The sequence below is a fragment of the Lissotriton helveticus genome, chromosome 3_1, assembly GCF_964261635.1.
Source record: "Lissotriton helveticus chromosome 3_1, aLisHel1.1, whole genome shotgun sequence".
Lineage (NCBI taxonomy): Eukaryota > Metazoa > Chordata > Amphibia > Caudata > Salamandridae > Lissotriton > Lissotriton helveticus.
Window position 1 is genome coordinate 1,953,327,765 of NC_136061.1, and position 18,677 is coordinate 1,953,346,441.

At 47.2% G+C, this 18,677-nt stretch overlaps 1 protein-coding gene across 1 annotated transcript in view; it reads left to right on the forward strand.

Moving 5' to 3' along the window:
- The window catches only part of SMAD3 (SMAD family member 3), a 355,242-nt gene that overhangs the window by 188,480 nt on the left and 148,085 nt on the right, over positions 1–18,677 (forward strand). The window contains exons 2-3 of the mRNA XM_078683044.1: positions 13,960–14,153; positions 17,412–17,546. Of these exons, the coding sequence (XP_078539170.1) occupies positions 13,960–14,153; positions 17,412–17,546 (329 nt within the window). The remainder of the gene's footprint in view (positions 1–13,959; positions 14,154–17,411; positions 17,547–18,677) is intronic.

Consider the following 18,677-nt stretch of genomic DNA (forward strand, 5'->3'; position numbering starts at 1 on the left):
CCTTCCTCCCCCTTTCAATTAGGGTACTAGCTGTATGTTCATTCTCAGTTACAGCCAGGCCGTTTTCCAGCAACAAGGAGAGATTTGGGGTTGCCTCCAAGCCTTCCTGCGATGCTGGTAAGTCACAACCCTGGTCCTTATATACCATTACGAGTGTTTTTGGAGCGGATACACTGTTAGGTGTGCAAGCTTGTGCAATGTGGCCCAGAGAGGAACGCTTTGCCATGGCTAAATCTTGGGACACCCTTCTGTCCATCAGTATGATCCCTTCATCAATAAGCGCATTTGTGCGTACTATAAAATCGTCTAAGGTACCAGTTAGTTTCTTTGCCCCAGCGGCTGCCATGCTTCTGGTCTCTGGATGGTTCATGACAAGCCCACTAAATAACCCACTATACAGCAGATAATGCTTACGGCCAATACCCAGTATTAATCTCGGTGCGAGAAGGGACTCAGGGACTCACAATGGTATGTTATAGCAAGATTTAGCCAACTTACAGTTATGCAGTCTCGATGTCCTTTGGCTACTTGCAACCGGGCAAAGTGTCTGGCCCAGGCCAGGCTCCTCGGGCCTCTGAGGGCCTAAGAGGGCCCGCCCTTTGCCCGGGCTTCGCCCCGGGCGTCCCGCTCGCGTCCCGCGACGCGGGTCTCCTGCTCCCTTTAACGGGCTGTCGCTGCGCCCTGCTGGCGCGTTCCGCGTCACTCCGTCGCGCCGCCGCGGTGCCTGCCGGGAGTTGTGGTCCTCCCGGAGCGGCGGCGCGGTTTGCTGTACCCGGTGTGACTCTCGGCGGTGGGCGGCTTCCTTGAGTGGACTGCTGGCGTGGTGTGACTCTCGGCGGTGGCGGCAGGTAAGTAAAGGTAGTTCCCCCCGCTTTGCCGGTCTCCTGCTCCCTTTAACGGGCTGTCGCTGCGCCCTGCGCCCTGCTGGCGCGTTCCGCGTCACTCCGTCGCGCCGCCGCGGTGCCTGCCGGGAGTTGTGGTCCTCCCGGAGCGGCGGCGCGGTTTGCTGTACCCGGTGTGACTCTCGGCGGTGGGCGGCTTCCTTGAGTGGACTGCTGGCGTGGTGTGACTCTCGGCGGTGGCGGCAGGTAAGTAAAGGTAGTTCCCCCCGCTTTGCCGGTCTCCTGCTCCCTTTAACGGGCTGTCGCTGCGCCCTGCGCCCTGCTGGCGCGTTCCGCGTCACTCCGTCGCGCCGCCGCGGTGCCTGCCGGGAGTTGTGGTCCTCCCGGAGCGGCGGCGCGGTTTGCTGTACCCGGTGTGACTCTCGGCGGTGGGCGGCTTCCTTGAGTGGACTGCTGGCGTGGTGTGACTCTCGGCGGTGGCGGCAGGTAAGTAAAGGTAGTTCCCCCCGCTTTGCCGGTCTCCTGCTCCCTTTAACGGGCTGTCGCTGCGCCCTGCGCCCTGCTGGCGCGTTCCGCGTCACTCCGTCGCGCCGCCGCGGTGCCTGCCGGGAGTTGTGGTCCTCCCGGAGCGGCGGCGCGGTTTGCTGTACCCGGTGTGACTCTCGGCGGTGGGCGGCTTCCTTGAGTGGACTGCTGGCGTGGTGTGACTCTCGGCGGTGGCGGCAGGTAAGTAAAGGTAGTTCCCCCCTCTACATGTACACCCAAAACATTTCTTGGATCCGAGAGACCTATATTCTTTCTAGTTTACTTAATGAGGCATCCTCCTGAACTTCTAGAATTTCCTCTCAGAACAACATCCATACCATTAGTGGTAGTGAATGACATTTCAAAGTAAAATAGACATTGTGGTGCAGGGACACTTACTCTGCTTCTATTATGTCAGCTAGAAGAGCAGCATAGCACCGATCAGGTAGTTGTCAATTTGTTCAATGTTGACCCAGCTCTTCTTGCACCTTGTGGAAAAGACTTTCTATTTATGCCTCCACAAATAAACTTCCTTTCCGAGCTCCTTTTTCTGGTCCTTTCCTCCTCTACTCTTCACCTACCCCCCCATCCATTAACTCTGCTCTCACCTGAGCAGTGGTTAATGTGTAAAAAATAAAATAATAAATAAGCATCAGGGCTTTTGTAAGGAGGAAGCTTGCACCAGCCCAGTCCTCCTTTTAGCGTTGCCTAAAACAGAACCAACTACGAATCACGAAAGTGGGGAGAGAGTGTGGCATAATGGCCAGAGCTGCTGACCTCAGAGCTGGGGGACCAGGTTTGAGTCTCCACGTCGGCTCAACATCCTGTGATTCTGGTCAAATCACTTAATCTTCCAGTGAATTAATGTGTCCTTAACTGGTGCTCAGGAAAAGCTACAGAGTTGATGATTAAGTGGCGGTGCTGAGCACCGGAAACCACCGGCACAAATTAAGCACTGAGCCTGAGGCATTTCGGTTAAATTAATACTAGCAAATAGGTGTCATTTTCTGTCCTGCACAGCTCATAATTCACCCCTTCTGAATGCTGGCTCCAACCAGCAGATTGTGTTCATTGAATCTAATGGATACTGAAGCTGTGGTCTGCTTTGGGTAAAGCCGAGCCATTGCCTGCAATATCAATTCTAAAATTCTGGTCTTGGGTCATGCAGCCAGGCACATTGCAGGGATAGGTAGACTAACACTTTATACTTTCAGGCTTGCTGCGAAGTCCCAGGCTAGCCTAGCTAATTTCTGTGCACATACAAAATCTGGGGGTAACATTTGACTCTGGTCAAACGGTCTTCACTCTGTGCTGTATGGTATTAAAGTAGCCACCGAGTAGCTCGCACCAGAAGTCTAGATGTGGCTCAGCTGGATTACTGCACCATAATCTACCCATTTTGCTCTGGATGATGAACTACGCGGAGTACAAAATCAGACACCTACACTGAGCCTGTACTTGAAAAAGCCTGTGTACATCAGATATGGCTTACTAGCACTCTGTTGGCACCTGGGAACGACCACATTAAATCCAAAGTCTTCTGTACCAAGCCGGAGGTGATCTTTGAACATGCCCACGATGCCTGTGGTAGCTGGCACCTCGATGCCCCTAGAAGCTCCAATCAAGAAGCACTCGAAAATTAGCTATTAATTTTAAGTGCGATAAGCATACAGGAAGGTATTCTCATAAACAGAGTCTGAGTCATTGGAATACTTTCAACCTGCTCTTGAAAAAAAGCAGATCAGATTATTTTTGGAAAAAACTTAAAATCACTTTGTTTAAAGAAAATATATTGACTTTGCATGTTGTCTGGTTGACCGAATAATCCATAGTAGGGACTCATCCATTTATTCTGCATAGGGCACATCATATTGCTCTTACTCTCCACTCCACTTACTAGTCGAAAAAACAATCTAAAGTTGAGTCTGCTTCCATTTGCTTTGTGGATAAAGGAAGGAGTCATATAGAACACAGAGATTTGAAACTCAATCAAATCAAGGTGTAATGTCCATGGTCAACACTCGATGGCAGGAGTATGCAAAGCATGTGAATCTACAGCACTACACTCTACGAACATGCGTTTATAGGGTAAGTAACATTGTTCTTCCTGTTTGGGAAGATATTGGGAGTATCATGTAGAAGTTCCTCTGGACACTGCCCCGCCACCTCCTCCCCACCCCAAACACACCTTGATGCAGCCGACATAATTCCCAAGGGGTTTGCCGTCGCACTGGACAGCTTTACCTTTGTGAGTCAGTTAGCATTCCAACTCAGTGGTCTTTAACTGATCAATTACAGATGCAAACCACTGATTCATATCATTCTGAATCGCAAATTGGGGACGCCTTTGTCTCGCTTCCTCATATTAGCGATTAGAAGAGGGTTGCAAAAGGCTTTCTACGAGTAGGAAAGACTTGTCAGACTTGTAAAAAGGCTTCTGTACATTATAGAAAGCCCTTTTGCAGTCACAAACCAAGTGATGTTGTGCATTTCAGGATTTGCAACCACAAAATGCCTTTTTTTACATTAGGCCTCTTTTTTTCAACTTTTTTTTTTTTTCAACAAATCATTTTTTTGATGTGGTGCATGATGCTTTTTGTATGCTGTGATGCAGCTTTACCGTGTCACTAATGTGGTAGAAACTTATCATAGAGGTACATTTACTGATAAACTCATAATACATGCTACCGGTACCAACAGGAAAGTGTGCAAATATCAGGTCTCCTCATATATTGCATGGCACTACAATTCGTTTCAAAGTGAATGGTGAAAGGTAAATGCTAATAATGTAATGGTCTGTCGTCATTTTTGGTTTTGCAATGTTGGTTAATTCAAAATGAAAACATATATAATTAAAACCGAAAAATACTAATTCAGATTTTAACTTTTTATGAGTCGAGGAAAGTCAACTTAAAGAATCCTGGTATACTTTAGCCCACAACTAGTTCACCTTGAATGATTCAGGATTTAGAAAATGCCTGCAGAGTTTAGTTTGTAAAGCAGCAAAGTGTTGTGTTGTATTTATGTATGTGCTAAAAACTCTTCGTCATGATGTAGCCTTCTCCTTTCACACACTTCTGTCTGTACCCCGGTGCCTGTGATCAAAGATCACAGTTAGAAACTTCCTTTATGTGGCGGTCGACAAAGGGAAACTAAAACAGATCTCAGTTTTACTCGAATTGGCAGCATTGTGTCGGAAGATGTAGTCAGATATTCAATTGTCAGTCTGTCTTTGAAAACACAGCAAATCCTGCTGGAAGAAACACTTCATTGGCTTCTTCACTTGCTCGTTCCTTATTGGCTCTCTTTCAAGCGTATCTGGGGGTGCTAAAGCGCCTCCTTTCCCTCCTAGTTTTAGTGCCACTGCATCTCTCTGCTGTAATCCAGTGTGTGGGTTTCTGTTGTCTCTGAAGCAGAAGTGCCCTCAGATAATGTGAGTGCTTTTATTCTGTAGTACAGTTCTTCCTATTGCAAGAACAGCTTCACGCTTGCCTCCACTCATGCTGCTGAGTCGGTATTATGATGTTGCGGAGTTTGCACCACAAATCTTTCTGCTCAATCCTTTCAAGGCAATTAGGAAAGGGTCGGTTTCTTCATTCAGCATGACCGCAGTGCACGTGACTGAATCTGTAGCTCCTGTTAAATTCTGCCATTGCAGAGTTCTGTTCATCCATAGCATTGCTGCATAGAGAACTTCCACATTGCCATTGTCCAGGAAAGGAACCGCATCTAAGAGCATGAATTTTGGTTTAGGATTGTCTAGTATATCTGTTTAAGGCATTCCTTGACTTACAAAAATCATGCTCTGAACCCAGCTCTGCAATTCTTATTTTAGCAAAATTTGGTTCAACTGTCCTGGTTACCTACAACCTCTAAGTGCCATTTCTATGCAACATAGCTTGCTGCAATAATAACAAGTGAGCTGGATCTGGTAGTCGATGAAGAAAAGCAAATCATTACGTATTGTATTGCCTTGGCAGCCTCAGGGTGGACTTACTTAGATTTAACTCACTTTGGACAAAGCCGGGTGGTTACATTTACCAGAGGGAAAAAGTGACTCCTTGTGCGATTACCTATTTTAAGAGAGGGGGGCTTACCCTAGATGAACTGGGACTGGCTGGTCCCAATTTATGGCACATCATCCCATGCAGGTGACAGCAGCCAATAAATCCATCTTCTAGGAATTTATCTCATGTCACCGAATTCCAACAAAGCAACAGCTCACATCCCCATCGGTGGTGTAATGCCACTTTACCTTACTAATAGGGTGTCCTGCTGAGATCAAGTATTGTCCGATTGCAAAAGAAGTATTGTCCGCTTACCATGAACTTTCATTGGGCTTAATTCCCTCCCATTGCTTACCATTTGTTGGCTTTATCACATTAATTTGCTTGATTCTTGTTCTAAAGCTTGTCTAGTCCATCTGGTGTTTGTCCCTCCCCTGGAGCAAAGCCTCTTTTCTTACGTCGATTCACTGCTCACTTTTTGAGAGCAATTTTGTTTCTTTTTTCTTAAGCACTCCATGAGAGTTCATGTCTCATCAAGCTGTCTCCCTCATGTGCTTATTCCCCTCACGCTGCTTGTTGCGCTTGCCCATGTGCCTCTTCCCCGTACTGTTCTCTCTCTTAAGTAGGTCTCCTCCCACCCTTGTTGTTGCCCCCTTTCTCATGTGATGCTATTCCCTTCCTCCACCTTCCCCGCTACCCCTTCCTTCTTTCTTCATCTCTAATCGGTAAATAAAGTAAGGCACCTGTGTTGAGCTCTTATAGCGTGAAGCATATGCATGCCTACAAAATGAGATGGGCCATGTCATTGTACCTTTTTAGGTCTCGCCTGGCAACCGCAGCGCGAAAGCGCTGTCGCCAGCCAGATCTATTGTCACTGACTTGCCTCCCAAGGGAGACAGGAGAAGGGCACGCGCAGGACGGACTGGAAATGTGAACACGCGCTTTCACCACGTACAGTCACGCGATGTGCACATCTCCTGGCCCCCTTCCTCACGGCGTCAAATACACCAAATGCCCAAGACGTGGCAGCACACTGGCGCTTAAAATAAAACATGCCCCCGATGGAGTGGCCCACAACGGCGGGTCCGCTCAGGACAGGCACTCGCAAGTGCCAGTATGCAGCCCCACGGGTGGCTGTGCAGACTCTGTTTCCTGTCTTCTCGGTGGCCTGCGCAGGGTTCCCATGCGATGCCCTGCAGGGGCTCCCTCAGCATATAGGAGCCCTTCAGAAACAGACCTCGCCTCTCCACTTCACCTGGACCCCCTCCTGGGACCGGGGACTTCTGAGGACTTCAACCGGTACCGCGGGGCTCTCCCTTCCTCATAGGAGCCCCGCATCAATGAGCCACACCAGCCTCTTCCGGCCGTGTCACAGGCCCCGCCCATGTCACGGCCAAGGATGCCTGACTTCCTGGTTTCGCCCCCGGGGCACAACAGTGATTTTCAGAAGGCTAAACGGTGGTGGGGAGGGCGGCGCTGCCTCCGCCTACCTGCTCGGGGGCGGCAGCTGCTGCCCGGCTCTCAGGGGGGCCCCTTCGGGAGGCCCGAGCTGGGCTGGCTCTCGCTGGCTTCCCAGGAGGAGCTGCTCAAGCTGGTTGCTGTATTGTGCTGAGCGCAGTGGCGTAGCGCAAAATAAGAGGCTCCTGAATCTCAAACATTCATTTGCTTATGCTGAATGGAGGCCTCTGGAGGTTTTTTTCCTCCCCTCACGCTGCCATACACCTCCCCCACCCCTGCTCACCCCCACCGCAAGTTTGGCGTTGGCCTGACTAGGGCTCTGGCAGTGTGCCCCGGTACACTAGAGACTACCTTGCACTAAAATTCCTACTGTGAGCTTCTACATAAAACATTGAACCACAGCAAATGTATTTCCGACGTTCTTTTGCTGCAATTTGTAACAGCCTCGGGAAAAAAAACATTTCCTGACCATTTTAGACCTCTACTTGAAAGCTTTTCTCAATACTACGGGGGGGATGGTACGAGAAATGACTGTGATCAACTGCAAATTTGTAACAAATTCCACTGTAGACGCATATGGATTCACAGGAAAGCGCCTGGAGAGATAACTTTGGAAAATAAAGCACCCACACCATCGCATTGCGTGGCGATATACACCCCATATTTTCTTAGGTAGTTCAGTGGTAGTAGTTTTGTTTAAATATTTTGCTATGTTTCTTGTTGAACGTAGATCAGGGCATTTCAGTTGGTGAACGACTCCTTTATATTATGTGACAAATGGAATGCGGGTATTCTAAGCTGTTGGGTACGAAAATGTGAAACTTCCTGAGAGTTGAAATTCACATTGAACCATATTAAATAAATGTTCAGATTTGTGAATGCATCAAATGTTCATTTGTTTAAACAAATTAAGTAAGTGAGTAATTCAAATAATGGGAGAAATCATCAAAAAACAAATCTGGGGTCATACTCTTTTTGATAAATATTACATTTGATATATGCCAATTGATTGTCACATACGAGTGCGCATTAGGTACATTGTGTAAGAGTACACCATTTCTCTCATTGTTTTATGGGACAAAGATTGGAATATCTAAGTAAGAGCATCTAATATCAGAATAAGAAAGATATGAATGACAGCTATGAGTATGTGTGCGAAAACATAGGCCCAGGAGGCTCAAGGGTGGCCCCCACCAAATCAAACTAAACAATAACTTGCCAAAACCACATGCACACACACACCCACAACCACACACCCACAACCACACACCCACAACCACACACCCACACACCCACAACCACACACCCACAACCACACACCCACAACCACACACCCACAACCACACACAAACAACCACACACACAACCACACACGCACAACCACACACGCACATAACCACAACCACACAACCACACACACAGCAACCACACACACAGCAACCACACACACACAACCACACACACATCAACCACACACACAACCACCCACACACAACCACCCACACACAACCACACACACACCACCAAACACAACCACATACCCACAACCACACAGACCCACACAATCACACACACAATCACACACACAATCACACACAATCACACACACAACCACACACACAACCACACACACAACCACACACACAACCACACACACACACACACACACACAACCACGCACACACACAACCACACACACACACACACAACCACACACCCACACACCCACTCGCACAACCACATCGTCAGTGCACGCTTCCACCAGGGACACACCACCAGCTGTCAGTGCACGCTTTCACCAGGCACACACACACCACCAGCCGTCAGTGCATGCTTTCCTCAGGCACACACCACCAGCCCCTAGTGCACGCTTTCACCAGGCACACACCACCAGCCGCTAGTGCACGCTTTCACCAGGCACGCACACACCACCAGCCGTCAGTGCACGCTTTTACCAGGCACACACACACCACCAGCCGTCAGTGCACGCTTTTACCAGGCACACACACACCACCAGGTGTCAGTGAACGCTTTCAGCAGGCAGACACCACCAGCAGTCGGTGCACACTTTCACCAGGCACACACACACCACCAGCCGTCAGTGCACGCTTCCACCAGGCACACACACCACCAGCCATCAGTGCACACATAAATTGTTAACGCATCCACAATTCACTATTGTAGCAATCGCAGTATGGCGCACTTTAATTTTAAACATATTTATTTAAAGTGCAGCATGCCACCATTTCTACAAAAATAAATACAATTTTTTTGGGCCTACAATTTATAGACTTTTTTTGCAATTGGTGTTGCAATATTTAGCAATGCCAATAGCTCAAACGTAATTAATGCGAGACCTATTGCATTGCAAATGCTACTTTCCCCTTTTGTTCATGCTGCATCCCATCACCATTTATGCTAATGCTGTACAGCATGAGCAAAAGGCATTGGCAGATCCAAAAGGTCTCAAAGGCGAAATCTGTTGGCTTTATCAATGCTTGTTTTCTTTCTAGTTAGTTGTTACAGTTAGCAGCTGTTTGAGCCCAAGAAGAGATGCAAGTTTTTCCTTCCGACTCCCAGATTAATGCAAATGATTTGGTTGAGGGAGTTGGCCTAACGGCTAGGGCGCTCGACCTCGGACCTAGGGATCTGGGATCGAGTCTCGGTAACGACGCCAAAACCCAGGGCCGTTTCTACCATTAGGCAGGACTAGGCAGCCGCCTAGGGCGGCAAAAGGGCTAGGGCGGCAAAAGGGGGGATTTTTTTTACATTTGAAGGCAGTGCGTGCAAGCGCATCTGCTTGTACATCCATGCTGTGCAGTGCACCCTAGCATAGTGGTGTGTGGAGCGGCCGTCGGTACCAGTGTACACACAGATTCTCACTCACTCTGCTCTCTGCTAGTCGCAACTTTGTCCCAATGTTCCCACATAATCTGCTGCTCACTCCTCTCACTGCTCCCCACACTTTCACACCCTTGCAGCCCTCGCCCCCCCCACCTCCACCAGAAGCGCCTGCATCCACTATTCCGCTGCGTCCCCCACTTAACACGGCGCCGACATGGCCTGCCATTCCTGTGACCCACCTGACCCGCCCTGCCTTTCTCGGCCCCGGCAGTCCACGAGGCGACAGGCCTACCTCCCCAGCCCTTCCAGCCACGGAGCTCCTTTCCCCTCGGAGGCTGAGAAGGCAGAGAAAGCACAGCGTTGCAGTGACAGAGGGAGCGGGAAGGGGTGCTGAAATGGGCCGCAGAGGCATCGCTGTTAATTGTGCAGTGGGGGAAGTGGCACCGAGACACAGAAGGGTCCGAATATAGCTCCTTTTTTACTCCACAGGGTATGTTTTCCTTGCTCACAGTAGGGCCCTTGGCACCCTTATTAAGGCACTAGTAGGCAGCAGGGGGGGTGTGTGGGCTCTAAATGAGCGGACTAGGGCAGCAGCAAGTGGAGAATGGTTTGCAGGTGCATGTGGGAGAGGCATAGGGGCTCGAGGCGGTGGCCGACGAGAAAGAGGGTGAGAGAGCGGAGGAGAAAGATGAGAAATCAGGAACTGCTAAAGAGGGGTGAGTGGAAGAGAGCAGACCACACAAGAACCAGGGACACATCTGGTGTATTAGGGAAGCAAGGAAGGGCACTGCAACACGAAAGAAGCAGGGTGTGAGCAGGAACCACTGAAGGGAGGGATGGCACGCACAGAAGCAGGGAGAGGAGAAGCTAGTGGGGGATGGCAGGCAAGAAAGAAAGGGTGAGCAGGACCTGGTGAATGGAGGGCAGGGGTGCTAAAGGAAAGGACACAAGTGAGTATCCAGAAAATGTAAAGACCCCTCACTTGTAACTTACCTCTAATCACACCGAGCTCGCAAAGCCTGAAAATCCAACCCTGCTTAAAAGAGTTCCTTTCAGCTTTTCATCTTCCTTCGGAGGGTCAATCCATTCCCCCTCCCTTCCACTCATCCATCCACCCCTTCACTTTTCCATACACTAACCTCTTGCCCCATTCAGCCATACTGTTTCCATCCATCTGTCATTGCGTGTGTGCATCCGTCCTTTCACACATCCGCCCTCTTTCCTGATATTCCCTAACGCTGGTATTTTTACTAGCAGGAAGAAGAGGCCCCCTAACGACCTATTCACTTTTAAGTAGGGACCAGTTCGCCATTCCATGGGGTCGGTGCTGACTCTGCTTAAGCTGCTGGAGTGGGGGGTTTCCAATGCCACCGGGGGCACAGCTGAGAGAAGCAGTGAGCTCTGCAGAAAGGAGTATATTAGAGAAGCGGGGGAGGGGTAAGTGTTGAATTAAGGCGAAAGGTGAGGACCACTGATATCAGGAAGTGATAAAAGGTGACGGGGAGGCATGGGTTAAAAAGGGGGAATATTGGGTACTCTTAAGTTCAGTGGAGATAAAAGACACCAAGAGCAGAGATGAAAGAGGCGATGAGGGAATCATTGAGGGAGAAGGTGGTATGATAGGAAGTATCAGGAGTGCAGGGCCTGTGAACAGATGCGAGCTGGTGAAACAGGAAGGACAGGACCTTTTGAATAGGGCCAGGGCAGGGCGGGGGGCAGGGGTGGTTAGAACAACATGGAGTGGTGGAGGGAGAGTGACAATTGAGAACGTCAGAGAGAGTAGAGGGGAGAGGCAGAGGAGAAATGCAAGGGAACGAGGAACACTGGAACAATAGGTAATAGACTCAGGGAGAGTTAATGAACCAGTGGAGGGGTGAGAGGTGCAGAGTAGGGAGCTCTAAAGGGAGGGCTCGATATGAACTTCAGAAGAGAGAGATGCAGAGTGATAGTAGTAAACGGGAAGGGGTGGCATTTTTCAATTCTCGCCTAGGGTGGCAAAACACCTAGAAACGGCCCTGCCAAAACCTCCTGTGATTCTGGGCAAATCACTTAATCCCTCCGTGCCTAAAATGAATGTGTCCCCTCATGTAACGTAACTGGTGCTATGTAAAGCGCTCTGATACCCGATTCGGTTCGGGTCTAGTTCCCGCTATATAAAACAATGCAAAAAAAATAAAAAAATACAGCCAGCATGCCTCCCAAAAACCTTTCTACTTCCTGCCCACCATAGTTGTCTTAAGGGATAGAAAACTCATGTATTTCAGTAGTATGGGTTACCCTACGTCCTTTATTTGTGAAAGAAATGGTGCCGGTGCCGAAGTTCTGCTCAGACGTCGGCGCCCAGTGCAATTAAACATCGGCATGGTGAATACCAAGGCTGGTGGTCTTTCATCCACAACCATATTGTCCCAGCCACTTCTCCCCATTTCTGCTCTTTGCTGCGGTTGTGCCGTCATTCTCTATCTCTGTCGTTCCAAACTGTTATATATGGAAATAAGGGCTGGGGCCTCCCACAGACACCCACCACCTCAAATTAAGCACTGGCTATAGTTCTCTGGTGGCTTTAGAGATTGTAGAGTATATCGCTGCTGAGGAATTTACTAAATATGCATCTTGCCATCTCTTGCGAGGGTCTTAGGAGCAGACACTTGTTGTTATTTTTTGTAAAGCTCTTTAATGCTGCAGTTCAGGCGATCACATGATATTTTTTAATGCCAAAGGGATAAAGGTGAACAAGTGAAGTACATGTAGAGTTTACGCAGTATCATGCACCGAATATTTAAAAAGCCGGTAATCAGTAAAGTTGTGTTGGTGTTTTGAGGTGATGTCTGCCAGTGCAGAATAGCTGAAGTTGAACCCAGTCTTGCACGTTTAGAATGGAATGATTCAAATTCTCATATAACATTTTCCCCTCTTTAGAACATTGTCTCAGGATGCAGATTTTAGAATTTTAAATTCCAGTACTTTCATTCTGCCTTATATGCACCCTTGTATAGGCATCCGAGGTATGGGAGCTATATTATTGAATTAGAGCTCAGGGAATACTTAGCAAAGTGCAAGGGGCAGAGTATTGTTGAATACTTACATAGGACTGCAGGATACCATTTGAACTAGAATATACTATCAACCAAGAGAAATTAGCAGTTATGTAGTGTTGCAGGCAATAGTGTATGAGGGTCACCTTGCACCACACAGGGCAACATTGACTGTTCGCCTTTCTGCAGCAAGTGATGTCTTCGAGGCAGCAACGACTTGATTCCAAGAGGCATCTACAGCCACATGGTTCTAGAAGATGAATGGTCTCCAGGTATTTTACATGCCAATTGTCAACATTTGTGTGTCTGTGGCTCCTGTTTCTCAAGACTCTTTCAGAATTTAGACTTGCCGTGCGAACTAAATGTAATGTCCACAAAACTCCTTTATGCCCTGTCCCGATGACTCAAGGAATGGTGTCGGCTGGTGGAAGTTTTTCTCATCTTTTCTGGTGGTTATATTAATGTATCCCTCAGTTCTAAATTGGAGTGGTTGATCTTGTGCTCATTCTGTGTGCAATCATTTGAACGGTGCTTTAGAGAACACTGCGCATAAACCTGCTCAAACTGTTGCTCATCCTTCTAGCTGGAGCACATTACTTTCATCTCTGAAGTGCAGTACATTTCAAATGGAGTAGGGTGCTCCTGTACGTTACCCACACACTTAATGTCTGATTTCTACCAGGCTCAGGGAATGTTTTGTTTTAATATAAATGCATATAAAAGTGGCTATCATCGGGGAATCAGCCTGAGACGTTCTATACGAGCTGCTTTGGATTTGCAGTGCTGGCATACTGGATTTCCATGCTCTTTCACAACATTGACCCTTCAACTTGGATGGGCATAGAGGGAGCAGTAGTGGAATTATATGGTCAACACTGTGCACAGAGACGCCTACTTGTCTGAAGAACCTCAAGTCTCCTCTTCTTTTCGATATTAAACTCCCTTAGTCATCAGGAATGGTCATATCGTGCTGTGCACAAGAGAAATAGGATTTTGTGGCCTCGCCTGGTTTAACTTGCAGGCATAAAATAAGCTGCATGAAGTTTTTGTAATGTAAAATATTTGAGAATCTGCTACTAGTACCACTTTAAGGTGGCAGCATTGTCTATATGTTGGTATTACGATGTAAAGTATACAAATACCAGTGTCACCATCTTGAAAACCTCGTCTTTTTCTATGCATCTATTCATAAAGTATTTGTTTTCTCTTACTCAAAAACTTTCACTTCCCATTTTCCATTTTTAACAGGTCGCTAGATGGGCGTCTACAGGTCTCACACAGGAAGGGCTTGCCTCATGTAATATACTGCCGGCTCTGGCGATGGCCAGACCTCCATAGCCATCATGAGCTGCGAGCTGTCGAATTATGCGAGTATGCCTTCAACATGAAGAAAGATGAAGTGTGTGTAAATCCATATCATTATCAACGGGTGGAGACCCCAGGTGAGAGCACATACCCATAAACATTGGCACTTCCATACTTTTCTGATGTTTCATATTTTAGGAAATAACATTTGAAATCCCACACAGTCGTGTTTTCTTCCCCAAGGTTTTCTAAATGTATTATTTTTCTGAATGCCCTCTATTTTATTCAAGCAAGTAGACTATGCATGCCCCCTTTCAAACTGAGTGACTCGTAACCAATTTTCTTAATCATTCGGTTTAATGAGGATATCAATAAACGCAGCAAGCTACATATTTGCTGCCCCTTTTCCACTAGGAATTCCTGCCTGTTACTTTTTGTTTGTTAATCTGGAACGCACAGAAAAAGCTAAGTTCCTCAGTGTGCTACCACAGGGACTTTTGCACCGATATATGTATGAGTGCCATCCACTGCACTTACCCCATCCTGAGATTTGTAACTGTTCTAATGGCTGGCAGTAGCCATTTTGTGGTTGGCAGGCAGGATGTGACTGGGGTAATTCCCATCTTCGGGTTGCCATTAGGTTATCATAAGAACCACTTTGTAGCAAATGCCAGCGATCTTGTGATTGGTATTTTCATGTGCCTGATTCCAGTGATTGTTTGACAAATTGATGGATTTTTTTCCCCAGATCACAATTATTCCCTTCTTTGCTGCCATGTTGGGATTGCAGCAGAGAATGACAATTGAGCAGGCTTGTAGGAAAGTGGATTGAAAGATAGAATTCTGTCAGTTTCTTTTACGAGGAACGAGTAGATCCTTTTCAAACACTTGTGCAGTTGTTATTCTGATGCCTTTACTGCAGTTAAGATTGGTGCACTATCCCGACATCCATCTTCACTGACATGATGCTGCGCGATAGACCCTCTTTAGTGAAGATAGAAAATGTGAGGAACAATATTACCCTGTCGGGGTAATAAAAAAGTTGTGGCGCTAAAGTGCCACTACACCAAAACTGATCACATTTAATCTCCTTTCTCTCCCCACAGGTAGATACACTTCAAGATCAATATTCTCAGCTTCTAAAAATATTGAGTGTTCATACTCTATTGCAGGGAAATGATGTATCCCCTCCAACTCGTAAACAATAAAGAATGAACTGAAGTCTTGAATATGTCTGAAATGAAAAGATAAACTAGGTAAAATCCTTTTCCAGTCCCTCACTCCCGTCAGCTCCCCTGATCTTCTCATTAGCTGGGTCAAGGAAAGTTTACAGTAGCCTAAGGAGATTAACGTTGGCAGCAAAGCATCACTCACATTTCTGCCACAGTTACATCAGGTGCAGGATGAAGACCCTTTAGGAGGACACTGGCATTGAGCTTAACACATAGAACATTATAGCATTTAATTGGAGCCAGACTAGGACTAAAGTGGCTGCACAACAAGAATCATGCAATGGATACAGTGTGCATTTATTATAATTGGAAAAAGATTCTAACCAAAAATAACTCGTTTAGGAAGCATAAATTAGTAGCTGTTCACATGAGTAGCATGTCATTATCCGAGGGAAAGGGACGGGGGTGGGACAGCTTGGTCTGTTCTAAGAGAAGGGCCACAGCAACCTGAGGTGCAAATATGCACAACTACGGTTCGTTTATGGAAGGACTGTCAAAGATGGTCTTCAGATGAGTGACTGCTGTACCCACCTTTGGGTGGGTTTCCTATGAAGACATTGATAATGAAGAAGGCTTTGAGGTTCACAAGCATTTTCTACTAGTGACAAGTTCTTGGGATCCCTGACTAGTGAACCCAGCAAATGAGGGCAAGGTTCATATTCCCTGAAGAGAATTTACCCTACAGATGATTGCAGGTCTTATGCTCCAAAAAGAGCTATGGTGCGGATGAGCATAGATTGTGATTCCGAGCTAGAGACATGATTTGGAGCACCAGAGAATAAACCTATTTTGGCTTTCCAGAAAACAAGTGGCTGTGGGGAGAGATTTGGGGAGTATGGAGTTCCTGGCCAATTAATGTGTGGGCCCAGGTAGTTTCACATTTGAAAGGATACTGTAAATTTAAGTCTCTTTCTATGGTCAACCAGGCAGTCCATAAGCCTAGTCAATCCTACCCCTCCAAATGATTTCTGTGGTCAAAAGTAACAAAACATGGTTAGCTGGGGTTCACGCCCCCAGAATCTTATGTCAATTAATCTTGTTAAGAAGATCGCACTTTCTTTGTTCAGGTGTCTCAATTTTGCAACCCACGTAGCTTATTTTGCCTTTTCTGCTTGTTTTTCTGCTGTCTGTTTTGCCTTTCTGCTTGTTTTTTCTGCCTTCTGTTTTGCCTTTTTCTTCCCACCATTTGCCTCCTCCTGACACCCAGTGCCCTGCCCTCCACATGACCTGCTTGATGGAGGCCACAGCGTGACCCCCATGAGCATGTGCTCATACCAATTCACCCTGCAACAGTTCTCCTGTCCAGCTTGCCCGCAGTCCACTTCCCTCTGCTGCCTGTTGCTCTCTGTTTGTGCCTCTTCTGCTCATTTCTTTCTGTTTTTCCTTTCTGCTCTTTTTTTACCCTCTTGTTTTGCCATTTCTGCTAGTTTTTCTGCCCTCTGTTTTGCTAGTTTTCTGCCCTCTGTTTTGCGTTTTCTGTCCTGTTTTGCTTTTTCTGCCTTCTGTTTTGCCCTCTTCTGCTCTGTTTTGCCTTTCCTACTCGTTTTTGCCTTTTCTGCTCTTTTCTGCCCTCTTGTTATGCCTTTTCTGCTAGTTTTTCTGCCCTCGTTTTGACTTTTATGCTCACTCTTTTTTTCTGCCTTCTGTTTTGTCTTTCCTGCTCGTTTCTTCCCTCTTGCAGCTGTTTCCTTAAGACCTAGCTTTTCGATTGAGACCTCGACCCCCAGCGCCTAGTACCCCATGGGGTGACAGTGCCTCCTTGTACAAATGCCGATTGATTGATTTTCCCTCTCGATGTTCATCTCGTTTTAAGACACCTGCTAAAGTGTCCCTCTCTGCAGCTTCGGCTTTGCTGTGCTCTCAGGGGTACTGTCTCAAGCACAAAGAAAGAGTCTATTGAAGGCTTACAATGTAATCTAATTATGATGAATGTGCTACACAGCATATTATGTTCTCTATTGATTCTTTCAGAAAAAATATTTTGACCTCGGATCAACTTCCCTTGAATTTGATAGTAGTAGGGGAGGACCTCGGTGTAGCCTTGTTTAACCGCAACGGTTGCTTGGCTGAAAACACTATTGATGTATGTTGATTTGTACTCATAGCGTTTTGTCGGTGTTTAATTTGACCAATTGCCTTTGTTTATTTTTTCCGTTTTTACAGTTCTACCTCCTGTATTGGTACCGAGACACACGGAAATTCCGGCTGAATTCCCCCCATTGGACGACTACAGCCATTCGATTCCCGAAAACACAAATTTCCCAGCAGGAATTGAACCACAAAGCAACTACATTCCAGGTACTACTATAGCATGCTTGTAGCCCCCACTTAGTCTTTACTCCAGTAATGGGCGAAAGTGTGTTTCCTGTAGATGTTTTGAATCATCGGTGCAAAATCAAGAGCTGCTTGGGCTACACTCATTCTGTCTCTGGCCCACATTTGCTTTCTACAAGTTTTGTAGCAGATGGGGCAGCGGATTAAAAGGGCGATTGCATTGAGGCCCGCAGTGCTACTTTTCATCGGCAGGTCACGTGAGCCCCAGACTCCAGGTTGGGCGTTTGCTGGTTTCTAATGAGAGAAACTATGGCCCTTGCTTTTCGAGGATCCCGTTTTCTTCAACTAGTCCTTAAACATTTTTCTAAAAACACAAAGTTGTGTTTAATTATAAAGTATTTGAGATGTTGAACCAATAATGCTGTTACTCTGTTGGTTGCAGTAACCAGCATGGCCAGCCAGGAACCCTTTAATCCCGGCGCGAATCATTCTTTTCTGCTGCAGCGACAGCCTTGTACGGCCTAATTGTCATATTGACCTAATGCGCAGGCATTTCCGATTGTAAATCCATTGGCAGTGGAACTGTGGAATCAGATCGGAAGTGCAGATGCAATAAAGGAAGCCGAAGGCAATTGAATTGCATCTCGCTTCATACAGCTCGCTGCCTTTGAAGTTTTAGGGCTAGAAACAACCTGGTCCGCCGCGACAGTATCTGCAAGAGCCGAGCTCGGTAATGAAGTCACAGAAGAACTGCTAATCGGCGGCTTTCTTGACAGTGTGCGCCTTCCAGGGACTGGAGATCAAAGCTTGCTGCTACTCACTGAGGGACGGGTCCAAGCCTCCAGGACAGGAGCACAAAAGGAGGTTGCAAAACTAGCAGTGAGGGGGCTTGTGGCGAGATGGACCGGCCATCAAGAGCGACGTCTACTGGCGAGATTAGAGAATAAATAATCCGGGGTACCTTGAAGGCTGGGGTCCCTAACAGCAGCCGACTGCTTCAGATCGGGCAATAGAATACTTTGCCCGAGGCTGACCGCTCACAGCAGTCATTCGCGCACCGTGGGAGTTGCCAGTTGAATCTGTTGTGTAAACGACCTGATGGAACTGTTGTTACTCGTGCTTGAAACTAAGGGAGACCTTTATATCCATTAACGA